Here is a 23,944-nt window from a genome sequence, read left to right on the forward strand (position 1 = left end):
ATCCTCCCTGCTTGGCCTCCCAAAGTGCCAGGATTAGGGGCATGAGCCACTGTGCATGGCCAAGACTGTATTCTTAGTACAAGTAACTATTACTAGAAGGAAAATTTTAAGAGTATTAAAATTTAAAGGGGTCGGGTGCAGTGGCTCATGCCTGTAATCCCAACACTTTGAGAGGCCAAGGCGGGCGGATCATGAGTTCAGGAGATCAAGACCATCCTGGCTAACACGGTGAAGCCCTGTCTCTACTAAAAATACAAAACATTAGCTGGGCGTGGTGGCGGGCACCTGTAGTCCCAGCTGCTCAGGAGACTGAGGCAGAAGAAGGGCATGAGCCCGGGAGGCATAGCTTGCAGTGAGCTGAGATCGTGGCACTGCACTCCAGCCTGGGAGACAGAGCGAGATTTTGTCTCAAAAAAAAAAAAAAAAAAAAAATTAAAAATAAGTAACCAATTTTTAAAAATCAAGAACAAAGTAATTTTAATCATTTACATATTAAAAATTTTAAACATTACAATGATGTACTTCTGTGGCACTTTTTATAGTATGAACTATAGGCTATTCTGAAATAGAGGCAGAAATTAATGAGAGATGGAAACGATTTTCTTTCTTTTTCTGAAACTGCTCTATCACACTGGTGTGATCAAAGCTCACTGCAGCCTCAAACTTCCAGGCTCATGCGATCCTTTCACCTCAGCCTCCTGAGTAGCTGGGACTACAGGTATGTGCCACCATGCCCACCTAATTTTTAAATTTTTTGTAGAGACAAAGTCTCATTATGTCAGCTATGCCACTATGTGGCCCAGGCTAGTCTCAAACTCCTGGGCTCAAGCAGTCCTCCCACCTCAGCCTCCCGAAGTGCTGAGATTACAGGTGTGAGCCACCGGGGCCAGCCTCATAATGACCTCTTAAAAAATCCGTCTAATTCTGATGGAAAGCCATCGTCAAACTCTAAGGCAGATCTTTAGTCTTATAAAAAGACTTAGAAATGTCATCACTGGAATCTATATACTTTCAGAAAATCAATCTATCAACAAACACTAGTTCTAAACATTTATGGGCTAAAGTTTGGCATGGTAATAAGACACCATACTGATATTTGGCACAAGCCTGAGGCATAACCACAATGGCTACCCAACACTCCAAGATTCTAGAGAAATGTCCTGTAACTGTTACTCTGAAGAATCAAGGGTTTTAGCATCATCCTCTAAAATAAATGTAAGAAGTCCATTCCTCCTTCCTTAAAATGACTGATATAGACAAAATCTGTTTCTAGCTTTTGAGTTTTAAAGTGAGAATTTGAAGCTTTCTGTGACCTTATACTCAAGAAGAATAAATGTAAATATTATGTTGAAATCTCTTGTTACCCAGAAAAGTCTCTTTGGCTTAGTTACAGAGATGTAAGAGATTCCTTATAACTTATTCTAAAATCTTTGGACAACTTCCTCTGTTCCTACTATGTATCTGATAGTCAATATTTCTCAGTCTTTTTTTTCATGCCTTCCTTTTCTTCTTTTCCCCTAAACTATTGCTTGTTGTCAAATCCAGTGTAAGGCTAAGTTTATAGCCAAATCTGTTATGCTTAAAATCTTCAGGTGTGAGTAGGAGGGATGATCGCTAAAAAATGTTGTAGGTAAAAGATAAGGCCAGAAAAACATTACAGCAAAGCATTGAAAGGTCTAATTCAGAAACAGCAGTTCTGGCAGAACTTTTTTTTTTTAATTTTTGTTTGTTTGTTTTCTGAGAACTTTTAAAATCACCTTTTATTCATTAATTTAACATACATTATCTGGATTTAAAACAAATAAGACTTGGCTTCTGACCTCAAGAAGTTTATAAACTGAGAATATACAGTAGAAAGAATTATAACAGAGACAGTATCATGAAAATATTATAAAGTAGGGGACACAGAAGAAAAAAATATACATAAGTGTTAACGGATATGCTTTCAAGTAAAGTATGGAAGCGAAGTTTATCTCAGCACCAGGCAAACTGCTTTACATGGTGCAGACATAACAGCATTTATTAACAAATAAATTGATGAATTAATATCCCTTTACCCTATATCCCTATTTTTATCATCCTGTATGTATTCCTTTGCCTTCTCCAATAGCTTATTATGCTTCCCTTAGTTCTGCTCTCCTTTCTCCATTCCACTGCCATCCTGGGAACTCCAAGAGCCATTTGTTAGAAAATAATTATATCTACATACAGTCATGCACTGCATAACAACATTTCAGTCAACAACAAACCATATATATGATGGTGGTTGGAGGAATAGGCTATACCACATAGCCTAGGTGTACAGCAGGCTATATCATCTAGATTTGTGTAAATACACTCAAAGACGTTTGCACAACAATGAAATCACCTAACGGCACATTTCTCAGAACTTATCCCTGTCGTTAAGTGATGCGTGACTGTACTTTGTTCTATTTTGTATCATCTTAACTCTCAGAAACATGTCCCCTTAATAATCTTAATCTATAATGTAAGCTAAAGTTTTAGTTTAGTCTAAATTAGGGATAGTTTCATCAACAAAAAATTTGGAGCATCCTATTTCTGCCCTAACATCACATTTGGTATAATAAATTCTATGATGTTACTTTTCCTGATTCCTTATAAAGTTATGCATCTTTTCTTCTCAAAAATCATGTTGATGCTCCAATTAATGTCACAGTATATAGTATATAGTATAATACAAGTTGTATCGCCTCGATAATACGGTCACCTTAATATGTATACAGGAAATGTACTACAATATGGGATTGGCTGAAGTTATACATAATTTCATTCTAAAGGCCAAAGAATTAGCCACATTCTCTTTAAGATACTTATGCTGCAGGTACAACATAAAAACCCAACTACACGAAAAAGTAACTGGAATGCTTTATTAAACGGAGTCATGAAAAAGTGAGTTTTTTTTTTTGTGAAGGCTTGCATTTTCAATGTTCTTTTAATATTACGTACTTTCTACCATATCGTGTCTTACCTGGAACAAGCCCGGCTAGAGGCTGATTATCTTCGTCCCCTTCCCTGTAGGCCTGCCACCAGTTTGGATCTTCTTGACTGATCACATGAAGTATATCACCTTTTTGAAAAGACAGACCTAACTCTCGACATGGAACATAAGGGTCATCTGAGGGGTCATAGTCAAAATGAGCTTTTACATGGATCTAAAAGATAAAAAGGGCAAAAATAAAAACAACAATAAATGGCAATACAAAATGTTTCATATGAATACAATTTAAATGCTACAAATTTTTTATTATTACTTAATTTTTAAAAAATTTAAGAGAGACAGCATCTCAGTATATTGTCCAGGATAATCTCAAATTTCTAGCCTCAAGCGATCCTCCTCCCTCAGCCTCCCAAAGTGGCAGGATTATAGGTGTGAGCCACTGCACTTGGCCACAATAATTGTAGTTGGAAGAACGGTGTTAAGTAACAGTGTTTTTGGGCAATATTTTTTCAGGCTGATCTGTTGTCTTCTCTGTTGACTTGCAAATATGTACAAGGATATCCACAACACTGTTCACAGCTACAAGCTGAGGTACAAAGTGCCTCAAAAGCTTGAGAGAAGCAGAAATATAATAGAATCCTGACCTGTGAAAACAATGACTCTGCAATAAGGTATGCAATTTCCAAACCACAGCTACTAGAAAAGGTACACTTTACCTTACCACATCTCTTCATCTAAGCAGGTAAATATGAGCTTCCCTGGGGCTGTCATTGTCTCTTGACCCCACTGTCAGTCCAACTATGCCTTAAACTCTCTTGGCGTTTCTTTTAAAGGATATGTTCATGAAACAAGCACACTACAAACGACTAAAATTAACTAAATCAAGTTTATAATCAATTCTTATTTGTATGCTGTGTAGGCTTTGACATTAATGGTACAAGTTATAATTTTTGCTAATGTGTTTTTGGAAATCAGAATAAATCAAAGAATTGTGCTATTCTACTTGGCATTAAGGGCAGGTAGTAACTCTCATGAACTTTATAAGCTATTTCATATGCCATTTCTTCCAATATGCCTCTGTAAGATATGACAGACTATTCTTACTTCTAAGAAGTCATAAAGGAATTAATATTCTCTTTAACTTCTCCATGTCTAATTTTTACCTAACCTGGGCAAGTTGCATGTGACACTTCCAAAATCTATAAGAAACCTACTTCATCTAATGAGATCTCACACAAATTTGTAATGAGCATTTCTGCCCACATATTTGCAGTGAGCATTTCTGTCACACGTAGGTTAAATTCCAAGTTCAGGCTCAATGAACCAAGCAAAAGACGAACAGCCTAAGAATTCAAGGTCCATTTCTATCCAAATGTTATTTGGCTTTGGCTTTTTTTTTTTTTTTTTTGAGATGGGGTCTTGCTCTTTTGCCCAGGCTGGAGTTCAGTGGCACAATCTTGGCGCACTGCAAACTCCATCTCCCGGATTCAAGTGATTATCCTGTCGCAGCCTCCCAAGTAGCTGGGATTACAGGCACTCACCACAACGCCCAGCTAATTTTTAGTAGAAACAGGATTTCGCCAGTTGGCCACACTGGTCTTGAACTCCTGACCTCAGGTGATCCACCTGCCGTGGCCTCCCAAAGTGCTGGGATTACAGACGCGAGCCACCACGCCCAGCCTTAGCTTTAAGTGTTTTACTCTCACCATAATTGAGGTTATATGTAATAAAGATAATACCAGTCTGCCCCAAAAGGGGCACTCTTCAAGCGCTCTTTAAGCACTTGAGACACTGACTAAAATGAGTACTGTCGATGACAGACTATATGAAATTGGATAAAATGCTAAGTGATAAAGATAGACATAGATAGATACATAGATAGACAGACAGATAAATGGCTTTTTAAAAACAATTTGGCTTGTCATTAAAGAATATTTTTTAATTTCAAAGAAATATTTTATTAACTTCTGTAAATAGGAAATAAAGCTGAGTCCTAATATACGAACTGAAACTAAGGTTAAAAAATGATCTAGTTAAAAACACAAAGATATAAAAGTTAAACAGCTACCAGTAAAACTTAAATGTTATTATGCCTTTTGGGAGTAACTTTTGATATACAAAAAATACACATTATCATAAGTGTATAGCATAGTGAATTTTCACTAACTAAACAGACCTGTGTAACTAGCATCCAAATCAACAACCATCATATCACCAACACCTCAGAGGCCCCACCTGGTCTCTCAGTCACTACCCATCCCATCCCCTCCAAGGATAAACATCATCCTGATTTCTAGAAACATTGATTATTTTCCCCTGTATCTTAATTCATATACATGGAATAGCATAGTACATAATCTTGTACCAAATATAGTTAAGATACCACACCAAATTTGAAAGTGTTGTGCCTCATCCTAAATGCAAAGTGCCCTAAAGAGCCTTGTTCTAGATGTGAAAAAATAGTTTTTATTAAAATCTTGAAATCTTTGTCAGTCAGCACTAAAAATGAATTTTAGAAAGTTGTGTGGGATAGCAGTGAATCGAAACACAGTTAAGAGATTGAGCAAAAAGATTACACAAATTTATAATCTTGGCATGAGGAAAAATCTCATATGTAGTATTATCTAGAAATTTTTTAAAAAATATGTGCTTGAGCACCATCCTATCAATTAATAATACTTCTAGAATCTGTTTGTTACTTTTTTGCCAAAAAAAAAACCTTGAGAATCTAAAAATGGAATTTTAGGAATCACTTGGAGTAGTGGGAGAGATCAATTTTACCAGATTTTTCAAAGATCAAATCAAAGTGCTTGTCAATTTTGATTGACAATTTTATCAAATCACTTTCTGAAAGCCTACCCAGCATGTTGTTTTTCAAAGTGTTTTTGCTTAGATCACCTGCCTAGGATGTTTATTAAAATGCTGAATTCTCATGCCACACCTCAGACTCTCAGACTCTGAATTTTAATTAGGTTCCTTGGGTAATTATTAGGTACAGCAATCTTAGGGAACTACCACCCTGAGAGAAATTAAGACCCGTGAGGAGGGAATATCTACATTTATGACCATTGCCATAGGCTAACAAAATCACCCGGAGATGCTTTTCCATGTACTCTTGCCTATGCAGTTCTCATCCCTTAAGTATTCTGATTTTTTTTTTTTTTTTTGAGACGGAGTCTTGCTCTGTCGCCCAGGCTGGAGTGCAGTGGCGCGATCTCGGCTCACTGCAAGCTCTGCCTCCCGGGTTCACGCCATTCTCCTGCCTCAGCCTCTCCAAGTAGCTGGGACTACAGGCGCCCGCCACCACGCCCGGCTAATTTTTTGTATTTTTAGTAGAGATGGGGTTTCACCGTGGTCTCGATCTCCTGACCTCGTGATCCGCCTGCGTCGGCCTCCCAAAGTGCTGGGATTACAAGCGTGAGCCACCGTGCCCGGCCCAACTATTCTGATTTAACTGGCTTTGAATAGGGCCCCTCTTTGTGTAGGCTGGGAAGAGAACACGCTTTACTTATGTGACAAGTTTATCTAGTCCCATCTAAAATATACCCTAAAATTAAGAGAAAAAGCTCTTACTTTCCTAAAATTAAGAGGAAAAAGCTTTTATTAATTTTTCCTAAGGAAAATTTATTTCACATCAGAAAAATAAATGATTTGAATGAGTTAAAGTCTGGGTATTGCCTTAAAAGATACTATATGACTTCTATCCATATATTCCACTGATTAATTCTTACCAGTTCTAGAAGTTATCTCCACCAATCTTTCCTGTTAGTGGCGAAATTATTTTGTTTCTCATACAGCAACAAAAAAAGCCCCTTTAAAATGAAGGAGATAAGCTGACCCTCATAGGAAAGGTCCAGGGCCTCATAATGCTATAATAATGTTAGAACAGTATATCTGATCAAAACAGTATTTGGCTTCTGAACAAAATCTTCTGTTTACATTTCAAATTGTAGAACTGTTTGGACACAATTATCTTCCAGCCCAACATTTTCTTGTTCTTTTTTTTTTTTTTTGAGACGGAGTCTCGCTCTGTCACCCAGGCTGGAGTGCAGTGGCGCAATCTTGGCTCACTGCAAGCTCCGCCTCCCGGGTTCGCGCCATTCTCCTGCCTCAGCCTCTCCGAGTAGCTGGGACTACAGGCACCCGCCACCACGCCCGGCTAATTTTTTGTATTTTTAGTAGAGACAGGGTTTCACCGTGGTCTCAATCTCCTGACCTCGTGATCCGCCCGCCTCGGCCTCCCAAAGTGCTGGGATTACAAGCGTGAGCCACCGCGCCCGGCAACCCTTTTTTTAATATCTATAAGCTATTTGCATTTGAAGTCCTAATGATGAAATGGGGATAGGGTACAGGGATGACTCATCAGTTTATTTACATGTTTTTTAGGAATCCAGTGTTCCAAAATATTGTTTTTCAACCAATCAAGAAGGCTATTAGAATTACTTATTAATAAAACTTGTCCTATATTGTAATTTGGGATAGTAAGTAGAGTAGTACATATATAAAATATGGGAGGGGGCATGTTCAATGTTTTTTAATTGATAAAGGTACAAAACAAAATTAGCTGGTGGCACAGTAGATGGTACTTGTACACGGTACAGGGTAGCTATAATCCCAGCTACTTGGGAGGCTGAGGCAGGAGAATCACTTGAACCCGGGAGGCAGAGGTTGCAGTGAGCCAAGATGGCACCATTGCACTCCAGCCTGGACAACAGAGTGAAACTCCGTCTCCAAAAAAAAAAAAGAAAAAAAGAAAAAAATATTTGGAGAGTACTGATCTAAAACTCAGGATCTATATTCCACTTGCTCAATGGACACTCCTTTGGAAAAGTATAAATTTGCCACAACCACCTGGACAGTGTACTTGGGAGACAACTTTGGGATTAGCTTAATGGACAAGTTAGTACCCGTGAAGGTAAGGCTATCACATTGGTGACGCCCTCAAAATCAGAGAAGAAAAAGACAAAAAAAAAGAGAAGTTTGGTTTTTCCCTTTTCTATTATGTCTAAGTATTGGGTTGGCTTTTATACTTTTTATACTGACTTTTTTTTTTTTAACTGTTAAGTTCAGGGATACAACTGCAGGTTTGTTACGCAGGTAAACTTGTGTGTTGGAGGTTTGTTGTACAGATTACTTCATCACCCAGGTATTAAGCCTAGTACCCATTGGTTACATTTCCTGATCCTCTCCCTACCCCTACCCTCTACCCTCCGAAAGACCCTAGTGTGTGTTGTTCCCCTTTATGTGTCCATGTGTTCTCATTATTTAGCTCCCACATATAAGAGAACATGTGGTATTTGGTTTTCTGTTCCTGTGTTAGTTTGCTAAGAACAATGGCCTCCAACTCCATCCATGTCCCTGGCAAAGGATATGATCTCATTTTTTTATAGCTGCATTCATATTCCATGGTGTACATACACCACATTTTCTTTATCGAATCTATCGTCGATGGGCATTTAGGTTGATTCCACATCTCTGCTACCAAAATATTTTTTCTTTGTAATTTTTATTTCTGTATCTCTTACTATCGCAGATTTATCTTTAACTCTTAAAGTTCATTGTAGAAGAGAAAATAGTGAAAGTGAGTCAAGGAAAGCCTTTACAGCACCAAGCAAGTTTTTAAGTATCTCCACACAACACCAGAATTCCTCCTTTCCCCACATCCACCAAGAAATAAATGTCTTTGTTAATACATTTTTATACCTATAATGGGAAAGCAATGTATTTGATAGCAGTGGTTCTCAACTTTTCTTTACAACACAGTTATCTCTGTAGTGCCTGGCACAGAGTACATAATCGTAATAATAGCTTATATGTATTAAACAATCAATAATCTGTTAATTTTCTGGTACATATTCTGTACCATGACTAATAAGCAATGTGATCCTTCTTCATTTAAATACATTCCTTGTTAGACTATGGCATTAGACTAAATGAAAAAATCCCATTCAGATAAAAGTCTATTATGTCCTCCCTACATATTATTATAGTATAGAATAATCTAAAGTTTTACAAACTAGTCTGGGAAATCCAATCCTTCCTTTTTTTAAAAAGGCCAAGAGAAGGAAACTGCACAGTTTGAATAATGTATCCGTTTCCTAGATCAAATGTGCCAGTTACTCAGGAAGTGAAATACAAAGGTGCCAAGACTCTTGCCCTCTGCTACTGAAAGAGCAGCCACTGATTGCTATGTGTGATACAAAAGAAATTTAAGAACTCAAGAGAGCACTTCTCCTGACACAGCTTATTATTGCCATACATGACATTACAATTCAACAAGTGATTATATAGGGGTTTCAGATAACACTTATTTTGTATATCTGTCTTAAACACATTTCTAACATCACAAAACATAAATCAGAAAGATATCTGCTGCTGCTCTCAACAGACGCTGACCTGCACCATAATGATACTCAATAAATTGGTTCTAATTTCTTTAGATTATTAATTCCATAAATAATTATTCTGCATATGTCAACCAAGATTATGATTTCCTATTACTGTTTCCTTTCTGGACAGCCTCAATGAGCTTTAATAACAGCAGTTCATTTTAAGCCAGTTAGGTTTGATAAAACTTGGCAAGATATATTGCAATTGAAAGTTATTCATAATAAAAAGAGAAAAGAAGGGGCTGGGCATGGTGGCTCACACCTGTAATCCCAGCACTTTGGGAGGCCAAGGTGGGCGGATCATCAGAGGTCAGGAGTTCATGACCAGCCTGGCCAACATGGTGAAACTCTGTGTCTACTAAAAATACACACACACACACACACACACACAATTCAGCCAGGCGTGGTGGCAGGTGCCCGTAATCCCAGCTACTTGGGAGGCTGAGTCAGGAGAATGCTTGAACCCAGGAGGCGGAGGTTACAAGTGAGCCAAGATCGCACCACTGTACTCCAGCCTGGGCGACAGAGCAAGACTCCGTCTCAAAAAAAAACCCAAAAAATAAAAGAGAAAAGAAGGAAAAGAAAAATACTGCACATCACTCTATTCTGAAAAGATCCCTACTTTAAATACGAAAATAGGCCGGGTTCGGTGGCTCACGCCTGTAATCCCAGCACTTTGGGAGGCCAAGGCGGGCAGATCACCGGAGGTCAGGATTTCGAGACCAGCGTGGCCAACATAGTGAAACCCCATCTCTGCTAAAAATACAAAAATCAGCTGGATGTGGTGGCATGCACTTGTAGTCTGTTACTAGGGAGGCTGAAGCAGGAGAACTGCTTGAATCTGGGGGGCGGAGGTTGCAGTGAGCCCAGATGGTGCCACTGCTTGCCTCGGTGACAGAGTGAGACTCCAAGTAAAAACAAAAGAAAAAGCTGCATTTTAAAAGGGATAGACGTGGCATTTTGCTCTTTCTCCCATTTTCTTCCTTTTTAAGCTACTTCATTTTCCAGTTAAGTAGTTCCTGAGATTGTTCACCATGAACCTACATTCCTTTGGTCTTCAGATTAAACCAGCCTTTTATTCTTAATCAATAATGAAAGGTGGTGGTTAAATAACCACTAAAGGGTAAGTTATTTCATTCTTAGGTTGAAACAATCTGTGTAAGTTAATTGCTTTGATATTCTGTTTTGTATACAACGACAATCAACAAGTTTCAATGTAACACTTCGATTAATTCTATCCATGAAAAAAATGGCTTTTCTTTTACCGAATTCCAGATTCTGCATGAATAGCAGGAAAAAAAATGTTGAGAAAACATGTCTTGGCTGGGCATTGTGGCTCACGTCTGTAATCCCAACACTTTGGGAGGCCGAGGCAGGTGGACCACTTGAGCTCAGGAGTTCGAGACCAGCCTGGGCAACACAGTGAAACCCATCTCTACCAAAAGTACAAAAAATTAGCCAGATGTGGTAGTGTGCTTCTATGTTTCCAGCTACTAGGGAGGCTGAGGTAGGAGGACTGCTTGAGCCCAGGCAGTCAAGGCTGCAGTGAGTTGTGATCACACCACTGCACTCCAGCCTGGGCAATAGAGCCAGATCCCACCTCAAAAAAAAAATGCCTTAACTTCTGACATTTATTCTCGAAAGACAAGTCATTTACTCAAGAGGGATGGATTATTGTAGATAAGTAAGTAGGAGTATATTCCAACCCTCCTCTGTTGTTTCCTCAGTTTGCAGAGCTACTTTTGAAGTTCAGGGCTTATACACAGAAGAGATACAGGGAACAGCACAATGCACAGAGAATCAGGCTGTTTAAATTCAAAGACAAACTATATTTCCTCATTTCTCTTCCTGCAAAAAATTGTAAACATAAAGTAGGTTGCAGACACAGTATCAACGTATGTTCTGTAAAAAATGAAGGGAAAACATGGAATGATAGCCAAACTATAAAGCATACCTGTGATGAAATATTGAGAGAAAAATGAAACTGTGTTCTTTCTCAAACTGCTATAAGAATTACAGATGCAATACATCAAGCTTCCATGTTAATTCAACACTTTAAAGTCTACCATTTTTAAATAGCTTTATTGATATATAATTCATATACAATTCACTCGTGTACACAATTGGATGGTTTTAGTATATTCACAGATTTGTACAATTATCACCACAAACAATTTTAAAACATATTTATCCCCTCAAAAAGAAACTTGGTACTGATTAGCAATCACCATTCCCTCATAACTCCTCATCTCCACATCTAAGAAATTACTAATCTGCTTTCTCTCCTATGGATTTACCTATTCTGGACATTTTATATAAATGAACCAATACATGGCCTTTTGTGACTGGCTTCCTTCGCTCAGCATAATTTCTTCAAGGTTCATCCATGTTGTAGCATATATCAGTATTTTAGTCTTTTAAAATTATCAAATAATATCCCATCATACATACATATATTGTCTTTCATTCATCACCTGACAGATATTTGGGTTGTTACTATTTCCTAGCTACTATGAATGCTGCTATGAACATTCATGTAGACGTTCTTACGTGAATATATGTTTTCAGTCCTCTTGGATATATACTTTGGAATGCGATTGCTTGACTGTATGGTGATGGAGCCTAACTTTTAATAGATCTAGCTGAGTAAATGTCTAACAGAACGATATACTCTAAAATAAGGGTTGCACATATTTTTTAAAAGCACTTGCCCTACTCCATACTAAGTATAAGTTAAGTAAACCCACCTATAACTATAAAAAAAAATTCTGAAACTGAAATTATTTTCTACTTTTTATTTTAAAAAGGTGCAGAGTTGGCTGGATGTGATGGCTCACACCTGTAATCCCAGCACTTTGGGAGGCCGAGGCAGGCAGATCACATGAAGCCAGGAGTTCAGGATCAGCCTGGCCAACATGGCAAAACCCCGTCTCTACCAAAAATACAAAAATTAGCTGGGTGTGGTGGCATGCGCCTGGAATCCCAGCTACTCAAGAGGCTGAGGCAGGAGAATCATTTGAACCTGGAAGGCATAGGTTGCAGTGAGCCAAAATCACACCACTGCACTCTACCATGTGCAATAGATGGAAACTCCATCTTCCACCTTCCAAAAAAAAGGGTGCAGAGTTAACTAATTTAAAACATTGATATTTCATATTTATTTAAATAAAAATGATTGAATTTATCTCTATTTGAGTACAGGAAACACTTAGTGACATTTCTGTAACAGTAAACAGTAACAGAAGTAAACAGCAGCCATGGAACACATAAAATAATGAACATTTAAAAATCACTTACTACTGTTTCCTTGGCAGGAGGCGGCTTGATCTGTTGACTGGGAATCAGAACAAAAGTCAAAGTACCATGCATATCAGACTGTAATAGAAAGATCAGGTTATTTTTTAAATTTGCATTTATGAAAATCATTCCATGATTTTATGATCTATATTCCCTAAACTGGACTATTTCAGAACCCCTCCACAGACTTAAATGACCAGCAGCACTTTGCTCTACCAAAGCAATGAATGGGGCTGGATGAAAATAAGTGTGTGAAGATGTCTCTAGATTTTACAACAGAATCAGTAGATAGTAGAGATTCCACTGTAATAACAGATGCTGAATAACTAGGACCATAAATCTAGTCTGCGGGTGTGTACAAAGTGATCATAAATTGCCCTCAAAAGATGTCTAGAAATGATTTTCTGATTATACTAGCACTATCCAACAGAACTTTCTCCAGTGATGGAAATGTGCTATTTCTGTATCTTAATAATGGTAGCCATTAGCTACATAATGCTTCTCAGCACTTGAAATGCAGCTAGTGTGAATAAGGAACTGAATTTTAAATTTTACTTAATTCAAACAGAAACAGCTACATGCAGCTAGTGATTATTATACCGGACACTGCAGATCTATAGTGCTGTTATTATCTAATATTATTAGGAAAACAACAATCAATTACAGATAATAAAAGAACACAAAAAATCATGAGGACACAGACTTTGTTTTGTTACTGTTTCCCAAGTGGCTAGTGCATATTAGGCACTCAATAAATACGTACCGAGTGAATTAATGAGTTATATTACTGATTCCAGAAAAATAAAATATATGTGATAGTGATACATCAGAAAGTAAAAAAGTATCAGTGGTACCACCCAAAAATAAAACTGCTAACAAATACTGTGGAACAGTACATCATGGAAAAATCAGGCTAGAAATCATCTAGTGCTCTTAACAGTTATTTTAAAAATATTTTATTCTAAAGTCTAATAAGAGCTTTCTAAAAGCTATCAATTATTCTTCTAGCTGTGTCAACTTACCAACAAGTCAAAAACTTCATTGACATCTTTCCCCCGAATTTCAATGCCATTAATCTCTAGAACTTCATCTCCTTCATGCAACAGACCACTTTTCTCTGCAGCACCCCCTTTTACTATCCGGCTAATGATGACAGAGTCCATTTCATTACGAACTGTAGCACCCTAAAATATATATATATGTATGTATAATTTAAAAATAAAAATAATACAGTTTTTGTTAAACATTTATTTTTAAATTCTATTTTTTCTATTCGACAATACTAACCTTCAGTTATCTTAAGAAAAAATTTGTTTACACAACTAGAGTAATCATAATTAGATTTAAAAGTTGACCATTTCCCCCACATTTTCTGCTTCAGAAATACTCTACTCATTAGAAATTAACCAGACTTTTCAAGCACACAACAGCAGAAAAATGCACTTGTTTAAAAACAGTATGTGGGACACTTACCAAGGGAATATCACGAGCCTTTTCTATACGAACTATTTTTACAGTTTCTCCTCCATACTGGCCAATACTTTCATAAACTCTCTCATCCGTAATGGGCTCTAGCTGCATTTCCTGCTCAGCAACCTTATCGTGGGCCAGTAAAAGTGCCTGTTTCAAAGAAATCCATGGCATTTTAAGTAACAGCATGATTTATTTCTGCAGAGTGATTTTTAACCTATGTACATAGTATTCTGACCATTAAATCTTTAAAAGTGCTATAATTAATTAGAGCTAATAATAAAGATGCATTAAGTATACTAAGGGCATACTCTGGAATGGGTTATGAAAGTCTAAAATGCTTATTAAACTTCGTAAGATAACATCAATGTAAAGGTCTAAACACCCTAGATAATTAAAACTTACAGAAAATACAACCAAAGGGGGGAAGAATTTTTGCCTAATTTTTAAAGAAAAAGTTGTTTCAAAAATAATTTGGTTCATTTTAAATCTGAAAATATATAATCCAACAATAACTACTATGTTATAGATGGGGTTGTAATCATCAAAATAGGCTAGAGAATGTCTGACATCTCTTCCAGCCCTGGAGTCTTTGATTTAAAAAAAAAAATAAAAGAAGAATGCTGGAAAAACCACACATATAGTGTTTTGTCCATTTTCTACCTGAATATGTGGAGTATTCAGCAAAGCAGTTAGTTCTTGTCCTTCCTTATGATGAACTGGCTTCAAAACAGTTTGTACCTAAGAAACAAAAATAAAGATTATTCTTCCTAGATTATAGGAAGTATCAGTAGCACCTGTATGCAGCGTCATATTTTTTTAAATACAAATTAAAATAATAAAAATACTTGTAAGAAAGAAAATCACTAAAAAGAATTATGAGAGTTTTCTATCTTGTTATTATGGATAAAACAACAGTATTTCTTATTAAAAAACACTAAATAAGATTTTGGTACTTATGCCTATAGACAAAATACTTCCATCTTGAAAGTTTCTCCCAACATACCATAAAATTCATTAATAATAATTACATAAGAAAAACTGTCCTAACAGTTACCTTGCTATTTCATAGTTTTTAAATCATTTATGTGACTATTTAAAATCAGAGATGACAACTTAAAGAGTTATAATCAGGCTGGGCGCAGTGGCTCACACCTGTAATCCCAGCACTTTGAGAGGCTGAGGCAAGCGGATTGCTTAAGCCCAGGGGTTTGAGACCAGCCTGGGCAACACAGTGAGACCCTGTCTCTATTTTATAAATTTTTTTATATAATTAAAAAAAAGAGTGACAGTCTAACAAGATGAATTTATATGAGTGTAATGGAACAATCACCATAATATAATGGATTACATTAAATTTCCCACAGTCGAGAAATCTTTGTCTTCCTAGGATAAACTCCCCTCGGTTATAAATTTTTTTAGCCTGTTTCCTTATCTTTGGAATGGCACCTACTATTTATGGTGCTTCAAAGACTGATTAAGAAAATCTTAAAACAGGCCAGATGCAATGGCTCACACCAGTAATCCCAGCACTTTGGGAAGCCAAAGCAGGCAGATCACTTGAGGTCAGGAGTTCGAGACCAGCCTGGCCAACATGGCAAAATACTGTCTCTACTAAAAATACAAAAATTAGCCAGGCGTGGTGGCATGTGCCTGTAATTCCAGCTACTCAAGAGACTGAGGCATGAGAATGGCTTGAACCCAGGAGGTAGAGATTGCAGTGAGCCGAGATGGCGCCACTGCATTCCAGCCTGGATGATGGAATGAGACTTTCTCAAAAAAAAAAAGGTAATTCATAATTAATACAGGAACCCAGTAATTCTATACCTTTTATGGCTATTTTAAATCATTTTATCAGTAATTTCCCTATGAAACCCAAGAGATGATAATTTTGGGATTAATTAATTTTACCACAGTAAGTGGATCAAAGCAATGACAGTACCAAAACCAGTCTGTCCTCAGGTTTTGGTACTTAGAAAATTATATTTCTAATTGTAGAGTTCTATATGTATAAACAGGATGGCAGAGTAAATATTATCTTCTTCAAGAACGTAACTAAAATCTTACAATGGACAAGCCTTTAAGGCTTTAAGACCCAGGATTTAAGAATGTGGGTAACTAAAAGTTGTTTTTAAAAGAGGGTATTTTCCCTTTTAAAGTTTATCAAGTCTACATTAATTTTAAATGAAATTTGTAGTGTTGATCATACACCTTTTGATAGCTGAAGAAACTCTGAGGATGGAAAGATAATTCTGGACTAAAATGTACCAAGGGTGTACAAAATACACTGAGTCAGCTCAATAATAATTTTCTGTATTAGAGATTTTTTCCCTATTCCCACTTTTAAGTCAGTTCCTAAACATCTCTGAGATCTTCCCTTCTAAAGAAATTTAGAACTCCCGTGTTTACCCACTGCCCTACTAACCTATATGTTGCTTATTCTAGTGTCAACACATATCATCAGCTACTTCTACAACGGTGTTAAGGAATTAAAAGGCTACTCTTTTATTCTACTGCTCCTTTCCATTGGCCTATAAAAATGCTCTAATCCTTTATCTTTAAAAATACCCTTTCCTGACCTTGTACTCTTCTTTGGCTATACCACTTTTCCTTGTTTTCCTTCAGAGGCAAGATCCTTTTGTATTTTAAAACTAATTATTTTTTTAATTATAAAAATAATGTATGTTAAATGTGAAAAATCAGAAAATTGATAACCAAAAGGAAGGAAGTAAAAGAATGGACTTTTATTATACTTAGGGATAATCACTTTGGTATATATCCTTCCTACATTTTTCTACTTGTTTTTACCAAAATATTCACCTTGATATATGCATCTGACAAAGAACTTGTAGCCAGAATATATTAAGAACTCTTACAACTCAAGACAATTAAAATGGAAATAAGATCTGACCAGATATTTCACAAAAGATAGAAAAATAGCCAATACACATATAGAATAATGCTCAATATCATTAGTCACTATGTAAATACAAATCAAAACAAGATGCCATTACCTACCTACTAGAATCATAAACAGGAAACAACCCAAATATCCATCAATAGGTAAGTGGTCAAATTGTGGGATATTCAAAGAATGAAATGATACTCAGCAATTTACAAACTACTGATACAAGAACAACATGGATGAATCTCAAAAACATTATACTAAGCAAAAGAAGTCTGACAGAAAAGACTACCTATTGTCTTATTACATTTATATGAAATGTCCACAAATGACAAATTTGTAAAACAGAAAGCAAATCAGTGGATATTCATAGGGCCTGAGGATTGAAAGAGGTGATTGTCGTCTCAAAGGGCCATGGGAGAGAAGCTCTGTGGTGTGATAGATGCTTCTACAACTTGATGGCAGTTGTATGTTTTACAGATGTACATATATGTCAAAATACACTGAACTATACAATAAAACACACTCATTTTAAGTGCATGTAAATTATATCTCAATAAAGTCAGTTACTCCAGAAATGTACCCATAGCATCTAAACTTTGAGAAAATTTCTATGTATATATCCCTTCTTTATTCTTGACATTTGTTTTTACCAAAATGAGATCATGCTACTCATAGTTTTTATAATAGTATTTTTTTTTTTGAGACGGAGTTTCACTCTTGTCGCCTAGGCTGGAGTGCAATGGCATGATCTTGGCTCACTGCAACCTCTGCCTCCCGGGTTCAAGTGATTCTCCTGCCTCAGCCTCCCGAGTAGCTGGGATTACAGGCGCCCGTCACCACACCCAGCTAGTTTTTTTTTTATTTTTAGTAGAGACAGGGTTTCACCATGTTGGCCAGACTGGTCTCGAATTCCTGACCTCAGGCGGTCCACCCACCTTGGCCTCCCAAAGTGCTAGGATGACAGGCATGAGCCACCACGCCCAGCCTCTAATAACAGTATTTTATAACTATTTTGACTTGATACTAATAAATTACTAAAATATTTTATTTTTCTATGTCACTAAATGTCCTTTTTAAAACAGAAATATGATCATTCTAGTTCTGAGTGGCTCTCTGTCACAAGATTAAGTCTAAGCTCCTTAGTAGTAAATCTAAGGACCATCACCATCTGATTCTTTCATCTTTTCCAGCCCTATCTCCTGGCATTCCTTATGCCTTAACCTTTTTGATTCAGCATTAAACTACTTGTTCCCTGCACAAACCATGCTGTCTCCCCACAACGACTGTGATTATACTAGCTGTCTCAGCTACCTGAATTGCCTTATTCTACTTGCCTAGATAACATGTACTCATAAGACTGAACACATTCGATTTAAAATTATCAATAGGGCTATTTCCCCACTAGACTGAGCTCAATGAAGATAAAATTGTATCTTATTCAGCTTCATATCTGGCTATTGGCAGAATGTCTGACAAACAGCACTGAAATATTTAATGAATTCAATGAAAGGAAGAGAGGGTAGGAAGTCATCCTTGATGTCTCCTTTACCTTTATTACCCACGTAGAGACACTATGTCCTATTAATTTTCTATTTAAATATTTCTATAATCCACGTGCAACTGCTATTCAAAATTTTACATCTGGACAATTACAATAGCCTCCACATTACTCTATGTTTCCACCGACTTTCCACAATGTTATCAAAGTAATACTTTAAATTAGAAGCCTGTTTATATAGATATGTTTAAAATTCTTCAGTAGATTCGCAATCATGTATAGAATAAATTTCTTGTTTTAAATGTTTTATGAAGTGACCTTTTCCTGTTAAATTTGAGAAACACAAAAAAACTAGTAAAATTACCTATTTATCTAACACCCAGAGATAGCCTTAATAGTTTATTAATTCTTCCATTACCTCTTACATGCAGTTTAAATGAGATATGTGTGTGCATCTGTATAAATTAATTCATATTTTCCCTGTTCCTATACAACTTCATAATTCATTACTTCTTCCTGTTTTATTGCACTGACTGGTACTGCCAAAAAATGTTGAATACTAGTGGTGGGCATCTAGAGTTTCTTTATCTTATTCAAGACTTAAATGGCAATGTGTGGGTGTTTCACCATTAAGGAAGATGCTATTGGTTTCTGGTATTATTCTTTTTCTTTTTTTTCCCCGTTTTTTCCCCCAAAGTGCTTTGTCACACATCTGGTATTATTTTTGACTATTATCAAGTTAAAATAATGTGCCTGGCTTTCTAAGAATTTCTATCAACAAAGAAAAAATACTGAATTTTTTTCAGATGCCTTCTCTGCATCAAAATGATCATAGGAGGCCAGGTGCTGTGGCTCACGCCTGTAATCCCAGTACTCTGGGAGGCTGAGATGGAAGGATTGTTTGAGCCCAGGAGTTTGAGTTCCAGCTACTCAGGAGGCTGAGGTGGGAGGACTGCTTGAGCCCAGGAGGTTGAGGTTGCAGTGAGCCGTAATTATGCCACTGCACAGCAGCCTGGGTGACAGAGTGAGACTCTCTCAAAACAAAGATCATATGGTTTTCTCCTTTAACCTATTAATTCTTTTAAAATATTTTAAATATTTACCGAAGTAATCCATCATAAGATAAATTTAAATTTATTAATGGCCTGCAGGATCTAGACACCTTTTTTTTTTTTTTTTTTTGAGACAGAGTCTCACTCCGTTGCCCAGGCTGGAGAGTAGCAGTGGCACAATCTCGGCTCACTGCAAGCTCCGCCTCCCCGGGTTCATGCCATTCTCCTGCCTCAGCCTCCTGAGTACCACCACACCCAGCTAATTTTTTTGTATTTTTAGTAGAGACAGGGTTTCACCGTGTTAGCCAGGATGGTCTCAATCTCCTGACCTCGTGATCTGCCCGCCTTGGCCTCCCAAAATGCTGGGATTACAGGCGTGAGCCACTGCGCCTGGCCTCTGGACACCATCTTTTAACATTAAGTCCTATACTTACTTAGCATTCAAGAAATATGCCAGGCTTTCTCTCTCACTACCGCTTCTGTACCCTTTGAGCATGGAATGCCTTTTCCTCTTTCTTACGCTTGCTGGTATATTCCCGGTCACCCCTCAAGACTCAGCAAATTAAATTTCCTTCTGTTTTTTCCTTCTTCCCATCATTCCCCTCATCCTTCCTATCCTCCCAAAACAGAATGAGGCATATCTCGGTGCTGTTGGCACTCTTCTCATACTGCCATCATAGCACTTCTCATTAGACTGTAATTGTTTACTCATTGTTCCTCCACAGCAAAAGCCTAATTCAACTTTCACAGGTTGATAAACATCTAGGTTTTTTTCAGTTTCTATTATCTGGTTGCTATGAACATCTGTTTTTAAGCTTTTCTGTGGATACATTTTCATTTCTCTTGGCTATATACCTACAAGTGAAATTGCTGGGTCACAGTATATAGGTACATTAGCTTTAGCAGATACTGCCAAACATTTTTCCAAAGTGGTAGTACCAATTTATACTCCACCAGTGATGGATGAGAGTTTCAGTTGTTCCGTAAGTTCACAAACCATACTGACAGTCTTTTAAATTGTAATCATTGTCATTCTGGTGTCAGTGTAACAGTATCACATTATGTTTTAATTTGCATTTCTCTGTTGGCCAATGATGCCTAGTATCTTTTCATTGCTATTGGCCATTTGGATTTCCTCTTTTTTGTGAAGTGAGTGTTCTTTGTCAATTTTTTTTAACTGAGTAGTCTTTTTTCTTATTAATTTCCAAGAGTCTTTTTTTTTTTTTTTTTTTTTTTTTAAAGACAGGGTCTTACTCTGTCGCCCAGACTGGAATGCAGTGGTGCAATCTCAGCTCACTGCAACCTTCGCCTCCCGGGTTCAAGTGATTCTCCTGCCTCAGCCTCCCAAGCAGCTAGAATTACAGGTGCACACCACTACAGCCAGCTAATTTTTGTTTTTGTTTTTGTTTTTTTTTTTTTCAGTAGAGACCGGGTTTCACCATGCTGGCCAGGCTGGTCTTGAACTCCTGACCTCAAATGATCCACCCGCCTTGGCCTCCCAAAATGCTGGGATTACAGGCGTGAGCCTCCCAAAGTGCTGGGATTACAGACCACACCCGGCCAACAAGAGTTCTTTATATATTTCATAGACAAGTTTTTGTCATATATTTACACACACACACACACACACACACACACACTTCAATATCTCAAAATCAAATACCATTTCTCAGTGTGTTGGCTTTCATTTTTACTCTTAAAGGTGTTTATAAGTTCATCTAATGAAGTCCAAGTTCTAAATTTTCTTTATAAAAGAACTATAATATCCTAGGGCCAGGCGCAGTGGCTCACGCCTGTAATTCCAGCACTTTGGGAGGCCGAGTTGGGTGGATCACGAGGTCAGGAGATCGAGACCATCCTGGCTAACACGGTGAAACCCCATCTCTACTAAAAGCACAAAAAATTAGCTGGGTGTGGTGGCGGGCACCTGTAGCCCCAGCTACTCCAGAGGCTGAGGCAGGAGAATGGCGTGAACCCAGGAGGCGGAGCTTGCAGTGAGCTGAGATCGTGCCACTGCACTCCAGCCTGGGCAACAGTGCAAGACTCCATCTCAAAAAAAATAAAAAGCACTATAATATCTAAGAAATTTGGTTTGTATTTATTAGTAAATATGCTAGATCATCAAAGATTTAATCTAGACCTTAAAATTTGAGGTTTTCATAGGCCTTATTATTATATGATACCTAATGTTTAACTGATATTTTAAGCCATGTAAACAAAGAATACTTCTGAGTGTTTCACTAAATTTCTTGAGATTTTTTTTTTAAACTTAACCTCACTAGGCCTCAATATTCAGAATGTGAAACAGGGGAGTTGGACTGGTGATTGCTGATATTTTTTTCCAGCTGTAAAATAAAGGCAATGGGTCCATTTAACCTTTACGATTTTGTTATCAGATTTAACACTCCTCTCCTTGTTGAGTTCTATGTGCTTTTTTCACAAGTATAATGTACTGAAAGGGCAACTTCACAGTCATGCACACTCCAGGGGAAACCATTCACGTTCTATCACTGAAGACACTATAGTTACTGTAAGGATGTGAAAGCAAACTTTCAGAAAATCTCCTTTATACGGTACTTTTACAATAGTGAACTATCCTAAAACTAATATTCAAAATTGATTTTTTTAAAAGTCCTTTTTAACAACTTCTTTCTTCCCAAGGCATTTACTCTTTAAGCCACTTCTAGTTCTTTGCTTTTCTCAACTCCTAAAACCCTTTAAGCTAAGTTGTTTCTTTTCTCCCTTCTTTCCACCTTTCCATTGTGTGTGTCAGCTTTTTTCAATTGGAGCAATTGTGATCTGTCTTGCTTCTCTCACTCTCTTCTTCACCCATTGTTGTATTTAGCAAAACAAGGACCCAGTAGCCAGCTGGACAAACCTTCCTCCTAACAGGGACAGGAATGATTATAATGATTTATTTTGTATTCTTTCCAACTGGATTTGAAACCAGCTTCACTTGCCTGTGTGCTCTCAAATATGTCATATTTTTACCAAATATATTGGTACTCGTCTTTTCCTTCTATCCTGGAAGTGAGTCCAGAATTGCCTATGTGTGTGAATAGTGTAAGATCAAGGTACCGCTATTTCAATCTCTGTAAGAAAAGTAATTTTAAGAAATTTCAGAAAACCATTTAAACCATAAGTAAATATGACAAGTGAGAAAAAATATCTCCCTTGGGGACAATTATGTGCTAATCAACAAAGTACCTTCTAACCTATTTTATAGGTTCTGTAGCTCTAGATGTCCTCCCTCCCCCATAGCCCATTTTCTGCTCATGTTGGCATTCAATGAAATACATTCACTTCATGGGATTCCAGAATTATTCATTCTAATAATACCAAAATAACTTAAAACGCTAGCATAATGAGAGACTGTCTACTCCCCAAAACAGAAGAGTTTATTTATACCCTTTTTAAATCTTAAATTTAAACGATGTTTGCATAACAGATCAAACACTGAACACTGGTTAGCATCAGAAACAAGAATTTAAGTCATCATGTTAACAATAAAAACTCCCACAGTATATTAAGATTTAATAATTTGAAATGTCTACAGTTTTTATAGGAGGAAAACTTCAAAATACCTAGACATAATAAATCTTAGGAGTTATATAATACCTGATTATCAGTTATAATTATATCTCATCAGTATTCACTATCTCAGTTTATAAGGTATAATGCTTAAAATTCATAAAACTATAAACATTAAAAAATTGCTCTCTAGTAATTCAAATATTTGTTACTATCCAAATTTATGATTTTATATAAAAAATTAACTTCATGAAACAATGTTCTGACTCGGAAGTAAACTTTTTTTAGGATAAAATGCATGTAGTAATCTGTCACAATACATTATTAACATGTAATTAACAGTAATTAATTCAAACAAATCTTATAGTCACATTAGTATTTTCCAATAATCCTGCCTTCCTGCCACTGCTAATTACCTTGTAGACATCAACAAGATGTTTAGAATACATACCTCTTGAGCAAGATCTTGTGCGTTGGAGATAAGAGGAAATGGAGGACTGGCCTTGTTCATGTGTACTGTGATGGCATTGTGTATCTTAAATGCATTCTGGAAATCCTTATTTTGAACAAGTTGTAAAAGCAGTGAAATATCCTGCTGGCTCTGAGAATCTACCAAAGTATGTTGGATATGTTTAAGTGAAGAAAACAAGTCTTCTATTTCTAGTAGAAGAAGAAAAGGTATCCAAAAGTTAACTGTTTCAGTATTAATTCAACATGCATTTTCAGAGAACATTTCTTTGAACCAGTTAACAATTTAAGTTTTCAGAAAAATACCAAATTCTGCATATATTATTGTCAATCATGGTCATTTCATAGGTTTTTAAGTAAACTTTGTAAAAA

The 23,944-nt window shown here is 36.8% G+C and overlaps 1 protein-coding gene across 2 annotated transcripts in view; it reads right to left on the minus strand.

Moving 5' to 3' along the window:
- The window catches only part of PALS1 (protein associated with LIN7 1, MAGUK p55 family member), a 61,481-nt gene that overhangs the window by 18,012 nt on the left and 19,525 nt on the right, over positions 1-23,944 (minus strand). For both annotated transcript variants that reach the window (XM_032180497.2, XM_032180496.2), the window contains exons 3-8: positions 23,556-23,764; positions 14,779-14,856; positions 14,119-14,265; positions 13,668-13,829; positions 12,646-12,723; positions 2,990-3,173 (exon numbers count right to left, since the gene is read on the minus strand). In XM_032180497.2, coding sequence (XP_032036388.1) covers positions 2,990-3,173; positions 12,646-12,723; positions 13,668-13,829; positions 14,119-14,265; positions 14,779-14,856; positions 23,556-23,764 — 858 coding nt within the window. The remainder of the gene's footprint in view (positions 1-2,989; positions 3,174-12,645; positions 12,724-13,667; positions 13,830-14,118; positions 14,266-14,778; positions 14,857-23,555; positions 23,765-23,944) is intronic.

This window comes from Hylobates moloch, unplaced genomic scaffold (genome assembly GCF_009828535.3).
Source record: "Hylobates moloch isolate HMO894 unplaced genomic scaffold, HMol_V3 SCAFFOLD_16, whole genome shotgun sequence".
Lineage (NCBI taxonomy): Eukaryota > Metazoa > Chordata > Mammalia > Primates > Hylobatidae > Hylobates > Hylobates moloch.